Raw genomic sequence first — 21695 nt, 5'->3', positions numbered from 1 at the left:
TTTTAAAATTTTCCTATATCAAATTTGAACCCTGAGCTGAGTTGAACAGACTTCAAAGCTTTTTGGATTTTATTGGGCTGTTTTCCAAAGTCCTGAATTGGCACCCGAACTGAATCTTGTAATTGGTGTGCACCCCAGTACATTATATCCATATGCTACCCATCAGCTCCCATATAGATACACACCCCCATGTCGGAATTATGTCATGCCGTTATGTTATGTCGTTGATTTCAGTCTGTTTCAGTCCAGGCATGTTGATTTAGGATTACAGATTGGGCTGGTAGGCTGCCATTCATAACCCACTCACTCTACAGCGACTCATTAATGCCTTGGCTGCTGTTGCAAAAGGGCATCCCTTTAGTATTATACAGTATCTTCATATCCTTTGTGGGCAAATGAAAAGAAATGTGGATAAAGAGTCGAGGGCAGGTGGTTTGTGCACTTCCCACAGCTCTGCCCCCATTTCTGTTGCATGCTATTGTTTCAGTCATTGTTACATGAACTGTCAAAACACAAAGACCTGCCTATCTTTATGTTATGTTAAGATATTGAAGTATTACACCAGAAAGCTGCGCCTGTTTCCAAGGCAACAAGTGCAAATAAATGTTGCTTTTACAGAGAAGCTGTGGATTTCCCTTCTGCCCGTGTTCAGCCCATGAAGAGTTTAGCAAAGCAAAACTATCACTCTCTCTCACACACCTTTTGCAGTTTGCAAAACCCAGTGGTGTTTCCCCTTTGGGTACTCATCTGCGTAGCTTCATCATTTGCATTTGAAATCTTCCCTGTGTCTTATCCTGCATTTGAATGGGAGAAGACATATCTAGGTCACTATTAAAATATAATTACTACTGGTCAAAAAAGAAAAGAACCTTAATTTAGTTGTTAAAATAAGTCCAGAAGGGTAGCCATTTCAGTCAGTTGTAGCAAAAGCAACACAAAAAGTGTCTTGTGGTACCATAAAGCCCACTGCATTTAGTGCAGTGTAAACTTTTATGGACTTAGAATTCACTTCATCAGGTATATTATATGTTACACCGTATATACCTGCCAACACAGGATAATGTTCCACAAAACTGATGAGGTCAGATCTCATCTAGGAAATCTGTAATAAATGTCTTGGTCTTTAAGGCACCACAAGATTTTTTGCTTCTTAAAATGAAAATGCTGTTAGCTTGTGAGAAAAAAATTGCAGGGGTGTTATCACCTGCCATGATGACCTTTATAATCTCAGAAGAGAGCTCAATGGCATCAAACATAGAATATAGAGAGAGCCACCCATCTATGGATGGGTATAGAGAGAGCCACCCATCTATGGATGGGTTTGCCTTTGCTGCCCCTGTCTTTCTCACACGCATGCACACACCTGCACACACAAATGTTCTCACAAGTGTAACACTCTGTCCCAACCTATTCAGAGCCTAAATCTAGAAGCAATGGTTATTTATTAACAGATTCCAGCTCCAGAGTACAGCATCCTCCTAGATGCCCCCAGTACAAGCACATATCGTGAGAAAGAACTGCTTTGACTCATCAGATGCCTCTGTCTATACCAGCCTGCATTCATGCCTTTCGTGAAGCATGAGCATAATCTGAATCCCACTGGACAAAAGTCTTATTCAATAAAGCTTCAAGAATAAGGGAAAGCCTGAAGACCAGAACTCCCACAGGTGAAGCTATGCTAGTCTGTGCTTGCAAAAACAACAACAAAAACTTTCAGTACCTAAAAAGCTAACTATTTTTAAAATGTTGCAAGTCTTAATGGATGAGAGTCTCCACTTCATCAGATGCATGAAGTGCTATCCTCAGTTGGCAGGTATACAAACACATGAGAAGGGAATGTAAAATATGGGTTTAAATAGTAATAAAATACAAATATTCAGAGGGAATTCATTTGGAGCATATGCGGGGGAAAAGAAAAAAAAGAGCAGTGACCATTCACTGATCATACAGCAATCATTGGTGACAATGTGTCTTGCCCACATTGCTAAATGAATTAAAACCTGTTGCGTTGAATTCATTCTCAGGTCACATCCAGGCTTGCACATACCTGCCAAGACCTGCAGCAAGGGAACGAGCCCCATAGCAATCTTATTGCTGCTGGTCCTCAAGCTCAGCCAAGACAATCTAATTTGATAGTGCATGATAAATATTATTGCTGGCATCCGTTTGTTTTGGGAGACAATGGAAGAGTGTGTCTTTGTGGGTAAAGTAAAACCGTTGGAGAATTACAGCGCTTGTAATGGCTGTAGAGACCAATAGGGGAGAGATATGTTTTGTTGCAGTTGGGGCGGATGAAGGTGTCCGGTTGTTCTGCTACTGATGTAGCATGGCATTTCTTGTCTCTGTGTTCCTCCCAGGGGTCATTCCTCTGGTCACTGCTATGGATATGCAACCCGACTGTCACCAGGAACTGCAGTCATCTGCAAGGGATTCCCACACAACAGGGTTGCTGCTGCCAGCTTCCATGTTTCATTTGCAGACAGCATTTGCAGAGTTGCTTTGCCAACAGGCCCGGTGCCTGAAGCTAGCTCCCTGTCCTTGGGGATCCTGCTGTCTTTTTTTTAAAAAAAAATATTTTTTATTGCGTTTCTTTTCGTAGTTTTGTACATTCCAAATAGTACAGGAGGAACCAAATACAAGAAACAATTTTTTTGATTTTTTTGAACAAAAAAAAGGAAAAAACCTTAATGAAATTATAGATATATAAACATTCCACTTTCCATAAATCCCCATTGGACTTCCCCGCACCTTCCAAATCTGCGTTCTTTGTAATAACAATATCAGCAATTTGTTACCTTATTTCAAACCTTGTTACAACTTTCAGTTATTATGTCTCCGTATTCAATATGTTGTATCTCAATTTTAATACCTTTAAAATAAACATAATATGTTTGGTTCAATTATCTTCTTTTCTCATTTGTGACTTATTTTACCATTTGCTTAATCATATTTACTAAAGCATAACATTTCCAATAACATGCACTATCTTAAGATTCATACAACTTATAATATTTTTGCAGATAGTCTTTAAATTTTTTCCAATCCCCCTCAACTGATTCTTCATCCAAATCTCGGATTCTGCCGGTCATTTCAGCTAGTTCCATGTAGTCCATCAACTGCATCTGCCATTCCTCCAACGTGGGTAAATCTTGTGTCTTCCAGTTCTTTGCAATGAGTATTCTTGCTGCTGTGATAGCATACATAAACAACGTTCTATCTTTCTTTGACACTTTCTGGTCTACCATGCCCAGCAGGAAGGCCTCTGGTTTCTTAGGGAAGGTATACCTAAATACCTTTTTCAATTCATTGTAAATCATTTCCCAGAAGGCCTTCACTTTTGGGCAGGTCCACCAGAGATGAAAAAATGTCCCTTCTGCCTCTTTACATTTCCAACATTTATTATCAGACAGGTGATATATCTTAGCTAGCTTGACTGGGGTCATGTACCACCGGTATATCATTTTCATAATGTTTTCTTTCAGGGCACTACATGCCGTGAATTTTATTCCGGTGTTCCATAACCTTTCCCAGTCTTCAAACATAATGTTATGTCCCACATCCTGTGCCCATTTTATCATGGCAGATTTAACTGTCTCATCCTGTGTGTTCCACTTAAGCAGCTAATTATACATTCTCGATAGTATCTTAGTTTTTGGTTCTAATAGTTCTGTCTCCAATTTCGATTTTTCCACTTGGAAACCAACTTTTTTATCCATCTTAAAAACCTCTTGAATTTGAGCATAATGTAGCCAGTCTCGCACCTTATTTTTTAGTTTGTCTTGGCTCTGCAGCTTCCAATTGTCTCCAATTTTTTCAATTATTTCCCAATATTTCGGCCATTTGGCCTCCATATGGGGCCTTTTTCGAGCCTTGGCCTTCATCGGTGATAGCCACCTCGGGGTTTTACTCTCTAGTAAGTCTTTGTATTTCATCCAGACTGCAAAAATTGCTTTTCTCACAATATGGTTTTTAAACAATTTATGAACTTTAACCTTGTCATACCATAGGTATGCGTGCCAGCCAAAAGCATTGTCAAAACCTTCCAGATCTAGGACATCCGTGTTTTCTAACAAAAACCAATCTTTCAACCAGCAGAAGGCTGCAGATTCATAATATAACCTCAAGTCCGGCAGGGCAAACCCCCCTCTTTCTTTCGAGTCAGTTAGTATTTTAAACTTTATTCGGGGCTTTTTGCCCTGCCAGACAAACTTAGATATATCCTTCTGCCATTTTCCGAAGCATTCCACGCTGTCCACGATCTGTAGGGTTTGGAATAAAAATAACATTTTCGGCAATACATTCATTTTTATAGCTGCAATTCTACCTAACAAGGAAAGTTTCAATCTTGACCAAATTTCTAAGTCCTTTTTAATTTCCAACCAACATTTTTCATAATTGTCTTTAAATAAATTCAAGTTTTTGGAAGACAAATAAATCCCTAGGTATTTCACTTTTTTAACCACACTTAATTCTGTTTCTCTCTGGAACCCCTCTGTTTCTGTAGATGTCAAATTTTTGGTCAAAACCTTAGTTTTTTGTTTGTTCAACTTAAATCCTGCAACCCGACCAAACTCTGCTATAAGTTCTAACACTCTTTTTGTACTGGGTTCTGGCTCCTGTAGTGTCAAAACTAAGTCATCTGCAAAAGCTTTCAATTTATATTGTTTCACTCCGACCTCTATCCCTTGTACCAACCGGTCCTCCCTAATCATGTTCAGCAACACCTCCAGGACTGATATAAATAAAAGAGGGGATAGAGGGCACCCTTGTCGTGTTCCTTTTTCAATTTTAAACTCTTCTGTCACCACATTATTAACTATCAGTTTAGCTTTTTGCTCTGAGTAAATTGCCTCTATTCCATTCTCAAACCCCCGTCCCACTCCCATCCCTTCCAAATTTTTTTTCATAAACATCCAAGAAATGTTGTCAAAGGCCTTCTCCGCATCAATAAAAATTAACACTGCTCTTGTATTAAGGTTAGTTTGCAAGAGTTCCAAAATGTCAATAATGTTTCTAGTGTTTTCGTATAAATGTCTACCAGGGAGAAAGCCTGCTTGGTCCTTGTGAATTACTTCATTTAGGACCTTTTTAAGTCTACTTGCCAAAATGTCTGCAAATATTTTGTAATCCACATTCAGGAGTGAGATGGGACGGTAGTTCTTGAGCTGGGTCTTTTCAGATTCAGTCTTAGGTATCAATGTGATGAAAGCTTCCTTCCACGTTTCTGGTGCCCTCTTCCCATCCATAATCTGGTTGCATACCTCCAACAAAGGTTGTATCAAGTAGTCCTTCAGAGTCTTATAATATTTGGAGGTAAGCCCATCCGGGCCTGGAGATTTGCCTAGCTGCATACTTTGAATGGCACCTTCAATTTCCTGTGAAGTTATTCTAGAGTTCAAGATTGATCTTTTGTCTTGAGTTATTTTTGATAGTCCATTTGTCTTTAAAAATTGGTCTATCTCAAATTCTTTCTGAGGCCCCGGGGATCCTGCTGTCTTTCATTCTGTGGACATGACCAAACCTCCGTAGATGTTGCTGAGACAGGAGTGTGAATGTGGGCTTGGAAGAGCACATCTTTGAGACTCTGTCCTGCCATGTGACGCCCAAAATCTTCCTGATGCAATGCATGTGTGTGGAGGTAATGCTCCGCTTATGCTGAAGCACACCTCGCACCTGGCATGCAACAGTGTGCCAAGGAGCATTGCGCCCACTCTCCCTGAACTCTCGCCTCTTAGCCAGAAGACAGGGTTTTCCCCAGACCTTTTGGAGATGTGGAGGTAACGCTCCACTTGTGCTGAGGCACACCTCGCACCCGGCTTGCGCCCACGCTCCCTGAATTTCTGCCTCTTGGCTAGAAAACAGGGTTTTCCCCCTGACCGTTTGTCCTCTCACAGATTTGGTTACTGGACATAACGCTTGGCTGGAGCATGACCGGGGACGCAGATGTAATCAAGTATCGGGGAACGTTTTAGGGAAACACCTGCTGACACGTGTATTTGATAATGTTGGAAATGTGCTTAGATGGAAATACGTCATGTTCAGAGTGGTTTCACTACTGTTTCCAATCGTTGACTTCTGCTAATAAAAGGAGTCTCTGTGGAACTAGCCGGCAAGCCTGCTTGGAGCATGCTTGTCAGCTTGCTCCTGCACAGCTCACCTGCGTCTAACCTCCTGTCCTCATTATTCCTACAATGTGGAAGGGGCAGTTGTAAGGTGCCTATGACTCACTTCCATAAAGCAGTGTGTTCAACCTGCAGGCCTGGCAGGCCTTCATCTTGGCACTGGTCGTTAGCAGCACATTCTCCCATACCCTTTTGGAGAGGTGAGCCATTGCCATAACTGCCTTGCCAATACGCTTTCCCAGCGCAACGTTGATGGAGAAGTTGCTGGTTATGGTGGAATCCAGGCAGACAAAACCACCTACCACTTCAAGTGTGTTGCCACCAGTGCTGATGCGTGGAGTGCTGCTGACATCCCAGCTCAGGATGTTGGTCTTCATCAGGCTGGTGATAAGGCCAAACTCCCTGTAGTCTTGGGCAAAACACCTGACGATTCTTTGTAGAGATTCCTTGGAGTGTGCTGTCAAGGTTGTGCCATCGGTAGACAGCACCTCTTGGATAAGGACACACTCCACATTTTTCTTGGTGTGGAGATATTCCAGGTTGACCGGACCCCAGTGATAAATATGTGCAGTAATTTTAAAACATGGCCATCTGCTTGTAAGGTCAGGGTGTACATGAACCGCAGCATGAGATTAACACCTGTGTCAAGTGCAAGAGCACAGCAGAAATGAGTGTAGGGAGGAGCACAAGAAAACACCTCTACCATCTAGTAATGGCAGTTGTATAAACTCAAATATTCTTAGACAGAGTCTTCTACCTTTGCTTCCATTTGAAGCAAATTAAAGTCTTTCTAAAAGTCAGTTGAGGATAAAGAGTGTGTATTCATGCATATTCTTCTCTGGTGGCATGTCTGAGGTCATTTACAAGCATTAGTGAATTAAGTTCTACCTTACTTCCTACCTAGTGAATTATTACACCTTTGGAGAAACAAATCTGTTCAGTTTCTGTTAATTGGTTCTCGTGGGAAACTTGCAGATTCTAGCTTCGCACAATTAACTCAAGCTGGTGTCAATTTACTCTTGGCAGAAAGCCCAGGTCTGCCTGACCTAGAAACTACTCTGATTGGTTAACGACCAGCACTCTACTCTGTTATCAAGGGTTTGCTAGCTCAGTTTGAAGTGAGGTGTTGTTAGGAGTAGAAGTGCTGTGTATGGTTTTGAGAGAGAGAAAGAGAGGATTTATTTTGCTTTGATTTGTATGCAGAAACTCTGCTGGTTTTATTTTTCCTTTTTTAATAAATCCTGTAAATAGTTATTCTGAGTCTAGCTGACTTGTCATTACTGCCGCAACTAGCTTCTTCGCTGTGCAGGAAAACTCTGCTACGTTTGGGCTAAAGCCAATAGGGCTATGCCTGACACTCCAAAGTTCCATGAGGTTATGGGTATTGTGCTGCCAGCCTGAGTTGCGGTGGTGTCAGCATCAACGGCGTTGGTTCCAGTAGTTCCAGAGGTTGTTGTTCCTGGCTGGTTCCTGACCGTGGTGAGCTGGTGACGCAGTGGACACAAGGACAACAGCTGCAGCGTGTGAGTGCTGGGTGCTGTGGTTCCTGTTCTCTCTCTCGGTGGTCGTGAGTAGCTGGTTCCGGGTTCCAGGGACATCGCTCTCAAGATGGCCTCACAACCAGTTCAGATGGCTTTTGAGCGTCTGAATGACTCCAATTACTTGCTGTGGTCGGAACGCATGCAGGCAGTGCTGCAGAGGGATCGTCTCTGGCAAGTGGTGAGTAAGTTTCCTGCGAAGCCTGATGATGAAGACCTCGATAAAGACCAAAGAGCAAGGGCCACAATTGTCTTGGGGCTGGAAGATTCCCAGTTGCCGTATGTGAGGGGAATCAAGACAGCTAGAGGTGTGTGGCAAGCACTTAAAGAACTCCATGTGCGTGAGACAGCGGTTTCCAAGCTGTTCATTCGCAAGGCATTGTACAAGGCAATGTTACAGCCTGGGGTTACAATGCAGGAACACCTACACAGTTTACAGTTAAAGTTTACTGCGCTACAGGAAAGAGACTGTGCGTTAGACCAGCAGGAGAAGGTGGCTATTATTTTGAGTTCTCTCCCAGAAAGCTGGGATAATTTAGTTTTGTCTCTAGAAGGCATGCAGGAGCATGATTTATCCGTCAGTTACGTTACTGGGCGTTTGATTGAAGAATGGCAGAAGAGGCAAGAAAGGTCGTTGGCTGCAGAGGCTTCTACAGGTGGGCGGTTTGGAAGGAGTTCTCATGCCGTGCCAGAGGTGACGCAAAAGCAGCGTACCGGTGAGGAGTCAGCGTTTGCTGTTAGGCGTTGTTTCCAATGTGGGTCCTCAGCGCATCTAAAACGACAATGTCCGGAGTTGGTCAAGTCTCAGTTGCCGGTGCAGGAGCAGACGAGATCAGCAGCAGCAGCAGCGTAAAAAGAAATTCTTCAAACGAAAACAGTCGGCTCAGCTGGTGACCGGCGAGGTCAAGATTGCTGATGAGAAACAAGCGGTCTGGGTGGTCGATTCGGGAGCATCTCGCCACATCGTGAATTCAGATGAATTGTTTGTTTCCAAGAACTCAGCACAGCGCAGCCAGGTGGCTCTAGCAGACGGAAGTACTTCCGAAGTGATTTCGGGGGGTGCAGTTTTTGTTCCTTGTCTTCGTGAATGCCTGCAAAATGTACTTTGTGTGCCTTCATTAAGGAGCAATCTGATGTCTGTAGATTGTTTGCTAAAAGCTGGGTTTAAAGTGTATTTTGAAGGAGACAGTTGCATTATTAAGAAGGCTGGTGAGATTTTAGGCACTGCTAAGTCAGAGGGAGGCTTGTTTTGGCTTAAAGCAGGTTCTCAAGTTGCAGCAGTAGTCAGTAAATCTCAGCCTGCAGTGAATAACAAAGCTATACATGACAACTGTGTGCACTTATTGCATAGGAAAATGGGGCATGCTTGCTGGAAAAGTGTACTAAAAATGTCTGAATTGGCTGATGGGGGTAATTTAAAGAGTTGTAACAAGTACCTTGATTGTAATGTTTGTAAAAAGGTCAAAACCCACAGAGTCTCTTACCCCAGAAGTGACAGAGTTAGTGAGTCACCGCTACAGCTGGTTCACATGGACGTAATTGGTCCATTTGCTGTAAGCAGGGGTGGATCGCGCTTTTCACTAACAATTGTGGATGACGCCACACGTTATTCTTGGGTTTTTCCCATGAAGAATAAGGGTGACGTGTTCACTAAGTTTAAAGGCTGGGTGGCATCTGTGGAAAGATTTCTGTCCATTAAACTCAAAAGGATTCAGACGGACAGAGGTGGCGAATTTATGTCAAATGCCTTTAAAGATTGGTTACAAAAGCGTGGCATTGGGCATAGAAAAACGAAAGTTTTTTCCCCAGAGGAGAATGGCGTTGCAGAGCGGAAAAACAGATCTTTGCAAGATATGATGTTTGCCATGCTTGACGATGCTGATTTGCCCATGTCTTATTGGGGGGAGAGCATGCTCACCGCGTGTTATCTCCAAAATAGGCTCTTTCATCAAACAATAGGTACAACCCCGTACTTTAAATTGTTTCAGAAAAAACCCAAAATTGACCATTTGCATGTGTTTGGATCAAAAGCCTGGGTATTAATTCCAAAACAAATGAGGAAGAAGGGAGATCCTAAGACCAAACAGTTAGTGTTTGTGGGTTACCAGGAGCTGGGAAAAGGTTTCCGCTTTGCTGAAGGGACAAATGGCATTGTGATCTCCAGGAATGCCAGTTTTTGTGAACATAGTGGCTGGGAGAGACTACATGCCAATACTGAGTTTTGGTTTGAACCTTCCCAGGAGCTTCATGACTCTGAAGGTAGACACAGGAAGTCAGAGTCTGAGGGGGAGGAAAGTTCAGATAAGAGCTCTCAAGAAAGTGAAGTTAGCCAGAGACCAGTGGCTATGCAACAAAAGAGAGGTCGTAGTTCTGAAGAGGAAAGTGGGTCAGAAGAAAAATTTTCTCCCAGAAGATCTAAAAGACAAAACAAAGGAGTGCCTCCGGTGCGTTTTTCCCCAGATACTGCAAATGTGTTTAGTGTAATTGCAGAACCCAAGAGTTTTCAGGAAGTGTTAAAGTTACCAAAAGAGGAGGCAGAGCTCTGGAAACAGGCAATGGAGGAAGAGATGTCCTCTCTGAATGAGCACAAGGTTTTTACACCAGTAGCAGCGCCTGAGGGGGCAAAGATTGTAGGCTGCAGGTGGGTGTACAAACTTAAACCTCTGGTGACAGGAGAGTACAAATACAAAGCTCGTTTAGTGGCTCAAGGATACTCTCAGAGGCCTGGAAAAGATTATGACGAGATTTTTTCCCTTACTGCTAAGGGGGACAGTGTAAGGCTGATTTTAACACTTGGAGCAAAGAGAAAACTCCTGTTAAACCATTTTGACATTCAGACTGCATATTTACATGCGTCAATATCAGAAGACCTGTATCTAGCCGAACCGCCTGGTTATGAGACAGGTTCCAATAGAGTGTTAAAATTAAACAAAGCTCTATATGGTCTCAAACAGGCTGCAAGATCTTGGAACAAATGTTTCCATGAGGCCTTAGTGTCATTTGGTTTCAAGCAGAGTACAGCTGACAATTGTGTTTATGTACGTGGTACAGGCAGTGATCAAGAGTTTTGTCTGATTTATGTAGATGATGTTTTGTATGCCTGCAAAACAGATAAACAAACTAAAAGGTTTGCCAAGCAATTGTCCAGTAAGTTCAAAGTGAAAGACTTAGGCCCGGTTAGGACATATCTAGGGTTGGAAGTGTGCTGGGCCCAAGATGGCAGCTGCCTAATTAGTCAGCAGAACAAAGTTAAACAACTACTGACTACATACAGGATGCAGGATTGCAAAGGGGCAGTGGTGCCTATGGATCCAGGTTTCATAAAAACACTTCATATAGATGAGAGTCCTGAATTTGAACATCCTGATGTATATCACTCTGTAATTGGAAGTTTATTGTATCTAGCACAGTGGTCCAGACCTGATATTAGCTACGCAGTAGGCATATTAAGTAGATTGGTCTCAAGACCCACACTAAATGCCTGGAAAGGGGTAAAACAAGTTCTGAGGTATCTCAAACAGACAATTGGCTATATGTTACAATTAAATTCTTCAGAGGATGAAATGTTGAGTTGCTTCTGTGATAGTGACTGGGGAAATTTGCCGGATAGAAAATCTGTCACAGGACTAGTCATAATGGTCGGTGGAGCTTTAATCAGCTGGCGGTCACGCAAGCAAGACGTTGTAAGTGTGTCATCAACAGAATCAGAGTACGCCGCATTGAGTGAATTGTGCAACGAGGTGATTTATTTCAAGCATTTGTTAGCAGATTTAAATGTAAATTGTGGAGAACCAGTACAAGTTTACATTGATAATCAAGCTTGTATAACCTTAAGTAAAACAGAGGGTTTCAAATCGCGTTCCAAACATATCTCTGTAAAATACCAAAATGTACGTTGCTGTGTACAAGACAATGTAATCACCTGTACTTATGTATCAAGTGAAGAAAATGTAGCAGATGTATTAACTAAACCATTGGCAAAGATAAAGAACAAGCGAATGTGCAAGGGTTTAGGTTTGCTGGAAAAATGATCTCCTACATAGGTGTATTTGATGTTAATTGTTCAGCAGAATCTGTGAGGGGGTGTTCAGTTTCTGTTAATTGGTTCTCGTGGGAAACTTGCAGATTCTAGCTTCGCACAATTAACTCAAGCTGGTGTCAATTTACTCTTGGCAGAAAGCCCAGGTCTGCCTGACCTAGAAACTACTCTGATTGGTTAACGACCAGCACTCTACTCTGTTATCAAGGGTTTGCTAGCTCAGTTTGAAGTGAGGTGTTGTTAGGAGTAGAAGTGCTGTGTATGGTTTTGAGAGAGAGAAAGAGAGGATTTATTTTGCTTTGATTTGTATGCAGAAACTCTGCTGGTTTTATTTTTCCTTTTTTAATAAATCCTGTAAATAGTTATTCTGAGTCTAGCTGACTTGTCATTACTGCCGCAACTAGCTTCTTCGCTGTGCAGGAAAACTCTGCTACGTTTGGGCTAAAGCCAATAGGGCTATGCCTGACACTCCAAAGTTCCATGAAAATCTTTATAGTAAGTCAAGAAGCGCTGGGGATAGATCTTCTAAAAGTTCATTCAGCATCATTTCATTGGTAGCAAATACTTTTCCATGATAGCTTTCACATTGGCACCTCTGGTTTTCTTACCTTCACACCTTGAGCCATCACAGGTAGATCTTTGGCACCACCGAACTTCAGAGCAAACATAACAGTTTTTGATTGAGACAGTTCCTACATTTAAAGGCTGAGTCAAACGTTAAGTAATATCGTGATGCAAATGCTATATATCTCTACATCTCTATCTGTCTATCATCTATGTATTTCCTGCCCTTCCTCCTAAAGGAGCTCAGGGCAGCAAACACATCCACAATAATAATGAAAAGCATTCTAAAACAGTTAACAACTTCCAAAACAGGTTCAAGTTAAAAACATTCTAAAAATAGTTACAGTTAAAAGCCTACTTTGTACATATATGCAACTTCCACAGTAACAGTAAAAGTTCATTGCATGCTAAAAAAGCACCACAGATATCACTAGCAATAATTCTCATGTATGTGATTATGTGTAAATACAAAAAGACAGCAGTGGGCTAATCAGTTATGTAACTTTATAAGATGCAAGCTGAAGTTGCTGACAGTAATAAGGCTGGCGCATGATGTACTGTGTAGCTTTGAAATAATGAGTCATCATCACCCACATGTCTCCAGAGACATTATTTGGAGCAGAGCAATGACACTGGTTTCAATTATAAGCTTACTAGAAGGCAGTGGTAAAATGTAATTATGGGGCGCTGAAGTCATTAGACTGAAGACTGTGGATGGAAACTCCCAGGAAAGCAGAGAATTAGGTTTTTCCAATTAGAAACTTTAGTGTTTTAGGAATTTCCACTCCCCCTTCTTTCAGTAGTCCAGAGCATTTTGTTGGGATACATCTGTCTTGAGAGACAAAGGAGTACTCCTCTGGGATTGAAGTCAAACCGCTGCATTTGCAGCCCCAAATTGACCTCCCCAAGGCACAAGCTTGGATTGTGTATATGGGAGGTCCTGAGCTGCCCAGACAACAAGAACCCTCTCTCGGCCTCGCTGATGTGGCCCAGTTCTATGGATGGACTTCATCAGCAGCATACATATGATCCCCTCCTTCACATTTTTTCAGGACATGCTGACATAGGCGCCGACTCCATGGGGCTTGAGGGGGCCCGAGCCCCCTCAAAAATTCGTTTGGGGGGGCTCCGCCCCCCCAATAATCTCCGGCGCCCCTCCAGCAGAGCGCCATCGCCGCCCCTCTCCCAGCCCAAAATGCACAGGGAGGGGCGGGCTGCATGCCTCCTGCCCTCCCTCCCGAGCAAAAGCTCCACCCAATTTCCTTTGGAGCTGATTAATAGGCACAGCACGCTCTCCCCTATTCGCTCACGAGGAGGCGGCGCCACTTTATTTGCATATTCATGAGCTTATTTATTATTCATGAGCTTTCCCGGGGCCCCCCCAATATTTTTTATAAGTCCGCGTCCCTGCATGCTGACACTATTTTTCTGTTCTGGTTTGTATTTAGATAACATTTTTGTGTTATGAAACATGTGTCTGCTTCTATAAATTTAATGTCAGTATTTTTAATTACAGATAGGTAGCCGTGTTGGTCTGCCATAGTCAGATACTGAGTGTATCTGAAGAAGTGTGCATGCACACGAAAGCTCATACCAAGAACTAACTTAGTTGGTCTTTAAGGTGCTACTGGAAGGAATTTTTTTAGTATTTTTAATGTTCATGTTTTAGGCTTTTTTATTTTAAGCCACCTGATGGTGATATTGATGATGATAAAAATAACAATGCACTTCTTTGTAATTCACAATCTTGCATTTGATTCAACAGAACTTGATTTGGTAAAATGCTTCCTTATTTCTGGCATGCATCATATTTGTTTTCAACTATCTTGATTTACTTGCTTTTATGTTATCAAGATAATGCCATTTCTAAAGACTGGTCATTCATTCTTCTTTTTCTCCATCCTTCTGGCAACCAAATTAAGGTTCAGCTGGTGCTATTCCTTCAGCTCTTCTCTTCTCTGCCTGCTCCCTTTGAGCATGGTTCCTTGTAACACCTGAGATGTTGGTGAAGTGTTCCTAGAACCGTTAAATATGTTGCTGCAGTCTAAATCTCTATAGTCAGTCACGTGCTTTGCAAGAATAATATTCATTGTCTCTTGCTTTCCAGATTGAAGATGTCATTACAAGAATGCAAGATGACAAAACAGGTGGTGTGCCCATCCGAACAGTCAAGAGCTTTCTGTCAAAAATCCCCAGTGTTGTCACAGGTATGTATGCTGTTTGAATTGTAACACATTGCCATTCAGTTTGTTTCAAATCATAATAGTAGGAAGAAATAGGAAGTCAGAGCACTGGACCATCTTAACTCAGTACTATCCACGATAAGGGTGGCTGATTTGTAGCCCTACCCATGTGGTTCGACTACAATTCCCATCATCCCTGACCATTGGCCATGCCTGGAGCTGGAGTGCATCAACATCTGGAAGGACAGAGCTTAACTACACTGACTGGCAGTGGCTCTCTAGGGTTGCAGACAGGAGTCTTCTTCAACCTGGAGATGCCAAGGATTGGTGTGTAAATTGAAGCTCCCTCATGGCAACCCAGGTGCTGGATTTTGCTATCCAGCCATGCAGGCAACCTAAGAGACACATGCATTCTTCTCAGTACTACTATGATAATGAAGATTTTCAGTTCTCCTGGGACTTTCAAGCTCATCTGCAATCTCCAAATACTAAGTGCATAATGTAGGCCAGGGTCAACCAAAGTGGACATCAGTCCCAGGCAGCATGGCCAATGGCCAAGGATTATTGGATGATTATATGTACAACAAGATCTGGAGGGCACTTGTTGACTATCATTGATGTAGCTATGTATACAGAGTATGAGGGCATGAAATTCATGTTGACAAACTTTGTATCTGAATGTCCTTTGGTTAAAAAAAGCAAGTGATTCATCTCTTTTGAGAATGTATCCCATCAGCTCAAGTGAGAAAGACACAAGTCAAGATGACTTAATGTATATTTAGCTAAGAAAAGGGATTGCTTATCTTCTTGTTTAATATTCATGGGCTTTATTTAAGCATTGGAGCTAGCCATCACTGTTCCTTAGGAGGACAAGGAAGGAAAAAGAAGACAATCATTTCTAAGCTTATTATACTTATCCTTATGCAGGATCAGGCTTTCTGAAAACGGGTCTTTTGCATTCCTAGGAATAGCTGCAGTAAGGATTTTCTTGGCATTAAAAATGCTATCACAACCTGTTTGTTCTATAGGGTCAAGATAATTCCCGACAGCACAGTTGATATGCTTCACTGCATTTTGTACTGGCGAAACTGTGATTCTTCCCCATATATTGTTAGGTGGGAATTTTAGACTTTGGGCTTAAGGGTCTTAAAAGGGCCTTTCTCCAACTTTAGACGTGTAATGTGTACTATTAGTCCACTTACTTCGAAATTTGATAAGCCAACCCTTGTGCATTTGGGGGGCCTCCTCCTCATTCTACTGAGACATTTACCTCAAAGTCCTATCTGAGTAAGTCAGTGTTGAGCCCATAGGTTGACACTGGTTGCTGTGTGGAAAGCAGTGTCACTGGCACCTATTGTCTACATTGTGAGGTGACCAACAAACATAAATAATAAATACTCTGTGAGTTAGGCTGCTGTCAAAGACTTAAAAGCAGGACTTCTAAAAAGATTTGGTAGCCCTACTTGACGTTCCTCACTTGTAAATCCCATCATCTCTGACCATGGGCAATGGTGGCTGGGTCTGATGAGAACTGAAGTCCAACACCACCTGGAAGGTCACAGATTGACCACCTTTAGTTGGCAGTAGAGAAGAGCGGTCCATGTAGCTAAGGGAAGGAGAGATTCATAGAATCCTGCCATTTACCATCTTGCTGTCTTTGCCCTGACCTTCACTTAAGCAAACAGTATGCTTTCTTTCTAGAATCTAACCCCAGCCTATTACACCTCCTTCAAATAAAATGTATGTAGAGGAGCTGCTGTGCCCATGAGTCAAAACATGACTGTGATGGTGGTGACTAAATGAGTTCCTATATATAGTGGCAGAAAGGAAATGAGAAAGCAGACCGTGGTATCTCATCCAAGATCAATTGTAATAGCTCAAGATGCTCATGTAACCCCTTAGAGTGTGTAATCTTAAAATTCATGGGACTTCCTTTCTCAACAGCACACTCTGGTGTAGAAGTAAACATGATGAATATTTATGTATACTTTCCCTAAATGCTCTCTGTACTTCACATAAATTGTCTCACTAGCAGGCCAAAATGATTGTTTCGGAATATAGCGAAGGGGCTGAGACTGAAAGATTGCAGCTTGCTTAAGGCCAATCAGTGGCCTGTTGGCTTTGGGGCTGATATCCAGCTCATTAAATAATGGTGTCTGCACTTGGAACCGGTGGTCTAATTGCTGCCTACAAAGCAGGATTTGAAATCAGATTAGACCAAGATTTCCAAGTGAAAGTGGAAGCTGGCTGCATGAAGGGAGGGCCAGGGAGGGACCATACAGCACACAGCTCAGTCTCATAGCCATAGTTCAGGGTGTACCAGCCTGAGATTGTTACATCGCAACCGAGCCAGTGAGTTCATGGCTGGATGGAGATTTGAACCAAGTCTATCCCCCCTTTTTATTATTAAGTAACAAATACTACATAAAAATGAAGATAAAAGCAAAGACCAGAGAGGTACAAGCTGGAGGTTTACAAATACTACATAAAAATGATCATAAAAGCGAAGACCACAGAGGTAGAAGCAAGAGGTTTACTAGCAGCATCTAGCAGTAATCCTAAATTCTGTATTAATATTGGTTTTGCTTCTGCATCCCAAGTTCACCTATCATCCCTTCTGGACAATTCATAACTGTGATGTACAGATAGGCAGGTATTATTCAAGATTGATGACCAAGGCTATCCATAATTGAGTTCTTCCTCCACAGTCGGAAAAAACAGGTTTGGAAAGGTATTGATAGTCCTTCTTTATATCTGCGAAGGTTATGAAGTCAGCTTATTTAAAGGTAAAAGGATCCCTGACCACTAGGTCCAGTCGTGGCCGACTGGGGTTTTGGCGCTCATCTTGCTTTATTGGCCGAGGGAGCCGGCGTACAGCTTCCGGGTCACGTGGCCAGCATGACTAAGCTGCTTCTAGCGAACCAGAGCAGCGCACGGAAACACCGTTTACCTTCCCGCTGGAGTGGTACCTATTTATCTACTTGCACTTTGATGTGCTTTCGAATTGCTAGGTTGGCAGGAGCAGGGACTGATCAACGGGAGCTCACCCTGTCGCGGGGATTCGAACCGCCGACCTTCTGATCGGCAAGCCCTAGGCTCAGTGGTTTAACCCACAGCGCCACCCATGTCCCTCAGCTTATTTAACCAGGGACTCTTAACCACTGCACTTAGTGTGCAGATTTTGCTCATCTGCCTCAGGGCATTAAATACTGTGAAGGTTCTTTAGAAAGGATTTTCCAGCACTTGGGGGGGATAATAATAAAAAAAAGAGTACTCAAATATTGATGAAAAGGCTGTGGGTGCCAGTAAAAAATGGCTGCTATGGACGACAAAGAAAGAGGTGCTGGCGCTTTGTACCAGTGAGTACTATCACACACAAAAAGCACTGGATGCTTCTATATGTCAGATCAACATTTTAATTTTTAATGCTGCATACTCCCTTTTCACCTGCTTCTCAGTTGGAAGATCACATTGGTCATTGTCATACTCATTTATACTGATCCTTCAGACTTCCCCATCCCCCTTTCCCCCTATTAGAGATTTCTTTTATCTTGTCTTCCTCTGTACTTTCAGGTCTCTGAGGCCTGCACACCAAAAGCTGAGGATGACTATGACACCTAGAAGAGATCAGACATAGCATACAGTGAATTAAAAATTCAGTATTTCCATTGTTCCATGGCAGTAGTGGGCTGTGATACAATTTAAGAAGTCACTACTTCAGCTTTTAAAACATTTAGAGGGAAGGGTAGGGTTTCATTTCTGAGTTTATGATTCTCTCTCAGTCAGAGGGAGGAAAGGAGAACCAAAAATAGAAGACGTGGATTGGGGGGGAATGGGGAAATAGAAACTACCATTTTGATCCTTCAGTCAAACAAAGATAACCAGTTAGTTCTTGACTCTGCCAGATTATCCCCAATATTTAGAGAAGAAATAAAATGTAGAATAAAGACCTGTGTGATAGCTTTAGTCAGGTAGCACTTAATAATATTTTACTCTCAAATCAAATAGACCAATTCCTATTGGCAATAATGTTCAAGTTCTCCGGATATATTGCTGTCAGCATAGGAAACATACGTATTAAAAGGAAACTCAGAGCTTTTAAAGGAGCATCTCTCTGGAATGTTTCACATGGTAGGTAGGAAAACCAAGCCCTTTGCCTATTTGCATATGCTAATTATTACTGTCAGGGGTTCAGGGACAGAGGCACAGGTGAGGGAGGAGACGGAGAGCGAGGGGGAAGAATCCCAGGGCAGCGAGGAAGAGGATGACAATGACTTGAGGGATTCCATGAGTCTTTCAAGTGAATCGGAGGATTCCCAGAAGGGGGCGCCTGTGGTCAGGCCAAGGGGAGTCACAGGGGGGACTCGTCAGGAGCAGGGGACCAGCGGGGGAACCCAGAGTGGGAGCTGGGAGTCGGGACCGGCTTCTCCGCCAGAGCGCAGTGAAGGGGGTGGAGATTCCAGAGTGACAGGAGAAGCAGGTCCAAAAGCAGAGAGGGAGGGGAGATCGGAGCAAGACATCCTCCCAGAAGAGGAGGGGAGTAGTGCAGGGAGTAGTGTAACTGTCAAGAGGAAGGTTAGAGGTTGCGAACGCGCGCCAAGTTCAAATGTGGAGGCGCGCGGAAGTACAGGGAGCCCGGAGGAGGAGCCAGGTCCCAAAGCACGCAGGAGGGGGGAAGAGCTGTCTGGGGATTCCACGTCAGGGGAATCCAGGAGGGGCGAAACCCCAGGGGGCAGGAAGACCCTGCGGAAAAGGAAAGAAAGGAAGAGGTGGAGCAGCACAAGCCTCTTAAAGTGGTGCAGAGGCGGGACTGACTCAGAGGGGACTTCAACGGTCTAAGGTTACAGACGTAGGGATGCACGCCACGGATGTAAAACCGACAATGAACTTCAATAAAGACTTTTGTATATAAAGAGACACTGGCGTTGGTCCTTTGTGAGCTGGGACCTGAGGCAGCCCTGACAATTACCCTTTATTTCAAAAATGCCAGCTAAGTGAGCGTAACAGAACATGTGAGTGACTTGATCAAGATGTCCACAGAAATGGAGGGCAGGCTTAGTGCACTGATGTGACGATGTGGGGGGTGGACAAGAAGTATGGTCCACTCCTGCTTCAAACCAACATTGCCATATGTAAGAGTAATAATAATTTTATTGTGTATACCCCACCCATCTGGCTGGGTTGCCTCAACCACTTTGGGTGGGGCTTCAATGCCTGGATGTGGTTCAAGCTGTGTGAAGGCTAAGGGACAGAGGTAGGGAAACATACAGCAAAATGTTATCAAGGCATAGAATGTTTTGGTAGGTTTTTCAGGGGAGAGGAGAACGTAATCAGGATATGCCTTTGTGTATAAAGGTAAAGGGACCCCTGACCATTAGGTCCAGTCATGGCTGACTCTGGGGTTGCGGCGCTCATCTTGCTTTATTGGCCGAGGGAGCCGGTGTACAGCTTCCGGGTCATGTGGCTAACATGATTAAGCCGCTTCTGGCAAACCAGAGCAGCGCACAGAAACGCTGTTTACCTTCCCGCCAGAGCGGTCCCTGTTTATCTACTTGCACTTTGACGTGCTTTCGAACTGCTAGGTTGGCAGGAGCAGGGACCGAGCAACGGCACGGGGATTCAAACCGCCGACCTTCTGATCAGCAAGTCCTAGGCTCTGTGGTTTAACCAACAGCGCCACCCACGTATACCAGCAGCCAACTAGTCATTGCTTAGTATTCAGGCTGAGTTTAACTTCAGCCAGATGGTGAAAAACCAAATGCTTTCACTTAAAATGCCTTTTAATGCCAGACACTGTCAAGTCAGAGAAGCTGGAAATAAACTGGCTCTATCGGATGCAACAGAAAGCCCACTGCCATTGCTGTTTGCTGCCCAAGAACAAATGATTACAGTGCTTTGGGGCAGGAACCACATATAGTTGTGCTGTGTGTACTGTGATTATGCAACAATCTGATTTGAAACACAGAAACTCCCTTCTTACTGCTAATGCCTTAAGATGGGTGTATTTCCTGATCCTAATTCTCCCCTGGTGACCCTGCTGAACTGTGGTGCATCTCTCATAAAATGTTCATCTAATTGGCTCCCATGTGACAAAGCTGGTGTCAAACCACTGTAATTCCAGCTGTGTGTCCTGCGGGTACTAGTTCCTCAAGGATAAGGGTTTACAGCAAGGGCTGTTGAAAAATGAATCCTCTAATAGTCTTAGAAACCGTAGGCTTTCAAGTTGGGTATTAAAACAAACAATGTCACAGATGCAGAAACATCTTGAGCAAATTGAATATATCTAAGCAAAAAAAGGAAAAAAACCAATTTAAGCATTTCCTAAAACATTTCAGTGTCTTTCAAAACAACTCCAAATATTTGCATTTCAGCTGGAAGGATGTTTTGTGCTTTTTATAGAAGCTCTGCTGCAGCTGTGTTGAGATGGACTTTCTAGGTGGCATGGTTTGATAGTGGGTCTTTTAATATTTTTGTGCGCGCACGCACACACACACACTGTGTTATACGATGAGAGGTGGTAGAAGCATCTATGATGAGGCTAAGCAATGGCTTCAAACCAGTCCAACCCACTCTGACTGGAACTGCCTCCTTGATCTGAATAGGACTTCAAGAATAAATAACTGAAAGTTTCACCAATACATTCTCCCTCCTGTGTCAGAGGTAGTATGCCTCTGAATACTAGTAGATGAGAATTGCAGGTGGGGAGGGACCTGTTGTGATGCTCAGGTGATGATTTGGGGCTTTCCTGGGCATTTGTTTGGTCAATGTGAGAGTGTTAGACTAGAAGAGCCTCCGGCCTGATCCAGCATGCTGTTCTTATGTACTTACGTTCTTATTCAGCGTAGAGTCTAGGCAGTATAAAATCTAGATTGAAAAGGCTTCTGGAGAGGATATAGAGCAGGCTTCCTCAAACTTGGCCCTCCAGATATTTTGAGACTACAGTTCCCATCATCCCTGACCACTGGTCCTGCTAGCTGGGGGTCATGGGAGTTGTAGGCCAAAAAGATCTGGAGGGCTGAGTTTGAGGAAGCTTGATATAAAGGGATGTGTGCTTATTCTTAGCCCAGTTGCGCTGAGCAGCTTTCCTGAGCAGGATCAAGCAAGTTCAGGGATTGCATAGCTTTCTTGCTCTCAAGACTTTCCCAAGGAATTTCTCTGACTTGAATTCTGTGGATTAGCTGAGGAACTGCGCAGCTCCCCGGAGCCTTTAAAATCAGCCTTTGTGGGGGTGGGGGTAGTTTGCAGAGTG

The 21695-nt window shown here is 43.2% G+C and overlaps 1 protein-coding gene across 5 annotated transcripts in view; it reads left to right on the top strand.

Moving 5' to 3' along the window:
• Nucleotides 1-21695, top strand: part of RGS6 (regulator of G protein signaling 6) — a 228938-nt gene that overhangs the window by 120577 nt on the left and 86666 nt on the right. For all 5 annotated transcript variants that reach the window (XM_077927480.1, XM_077927474.1, XM_077927476.1 and 2 more), the window contains exon 3: nt 14371-14470. In XM_077927480.1, the coding sequence (XP_077783606.1) occupies nt 14371-14470 (100 nt within the window). The remainder of the gene's footprint in view (nt 1-14370; nt 14471-21695) is intronic.

Source organism: Podarcis muralis, chromosome 1 (assembly GCF_964188315.1).
Source record: "Podarcis muralis chromosome 1, rPodMur119.hap1.1, whole genome shotgun sequence".
NCBI lineage: Eukaryota > Metazoa > Chordata > Lepidosauria > Squamata > Lacertidae > Podarcis > Podarcis muralis.
The sequence above is the reverse complement of the archived record's forward strand: the minus strand, read 5'-3'. Positions and strand labels throughout refer to the sequence as shown.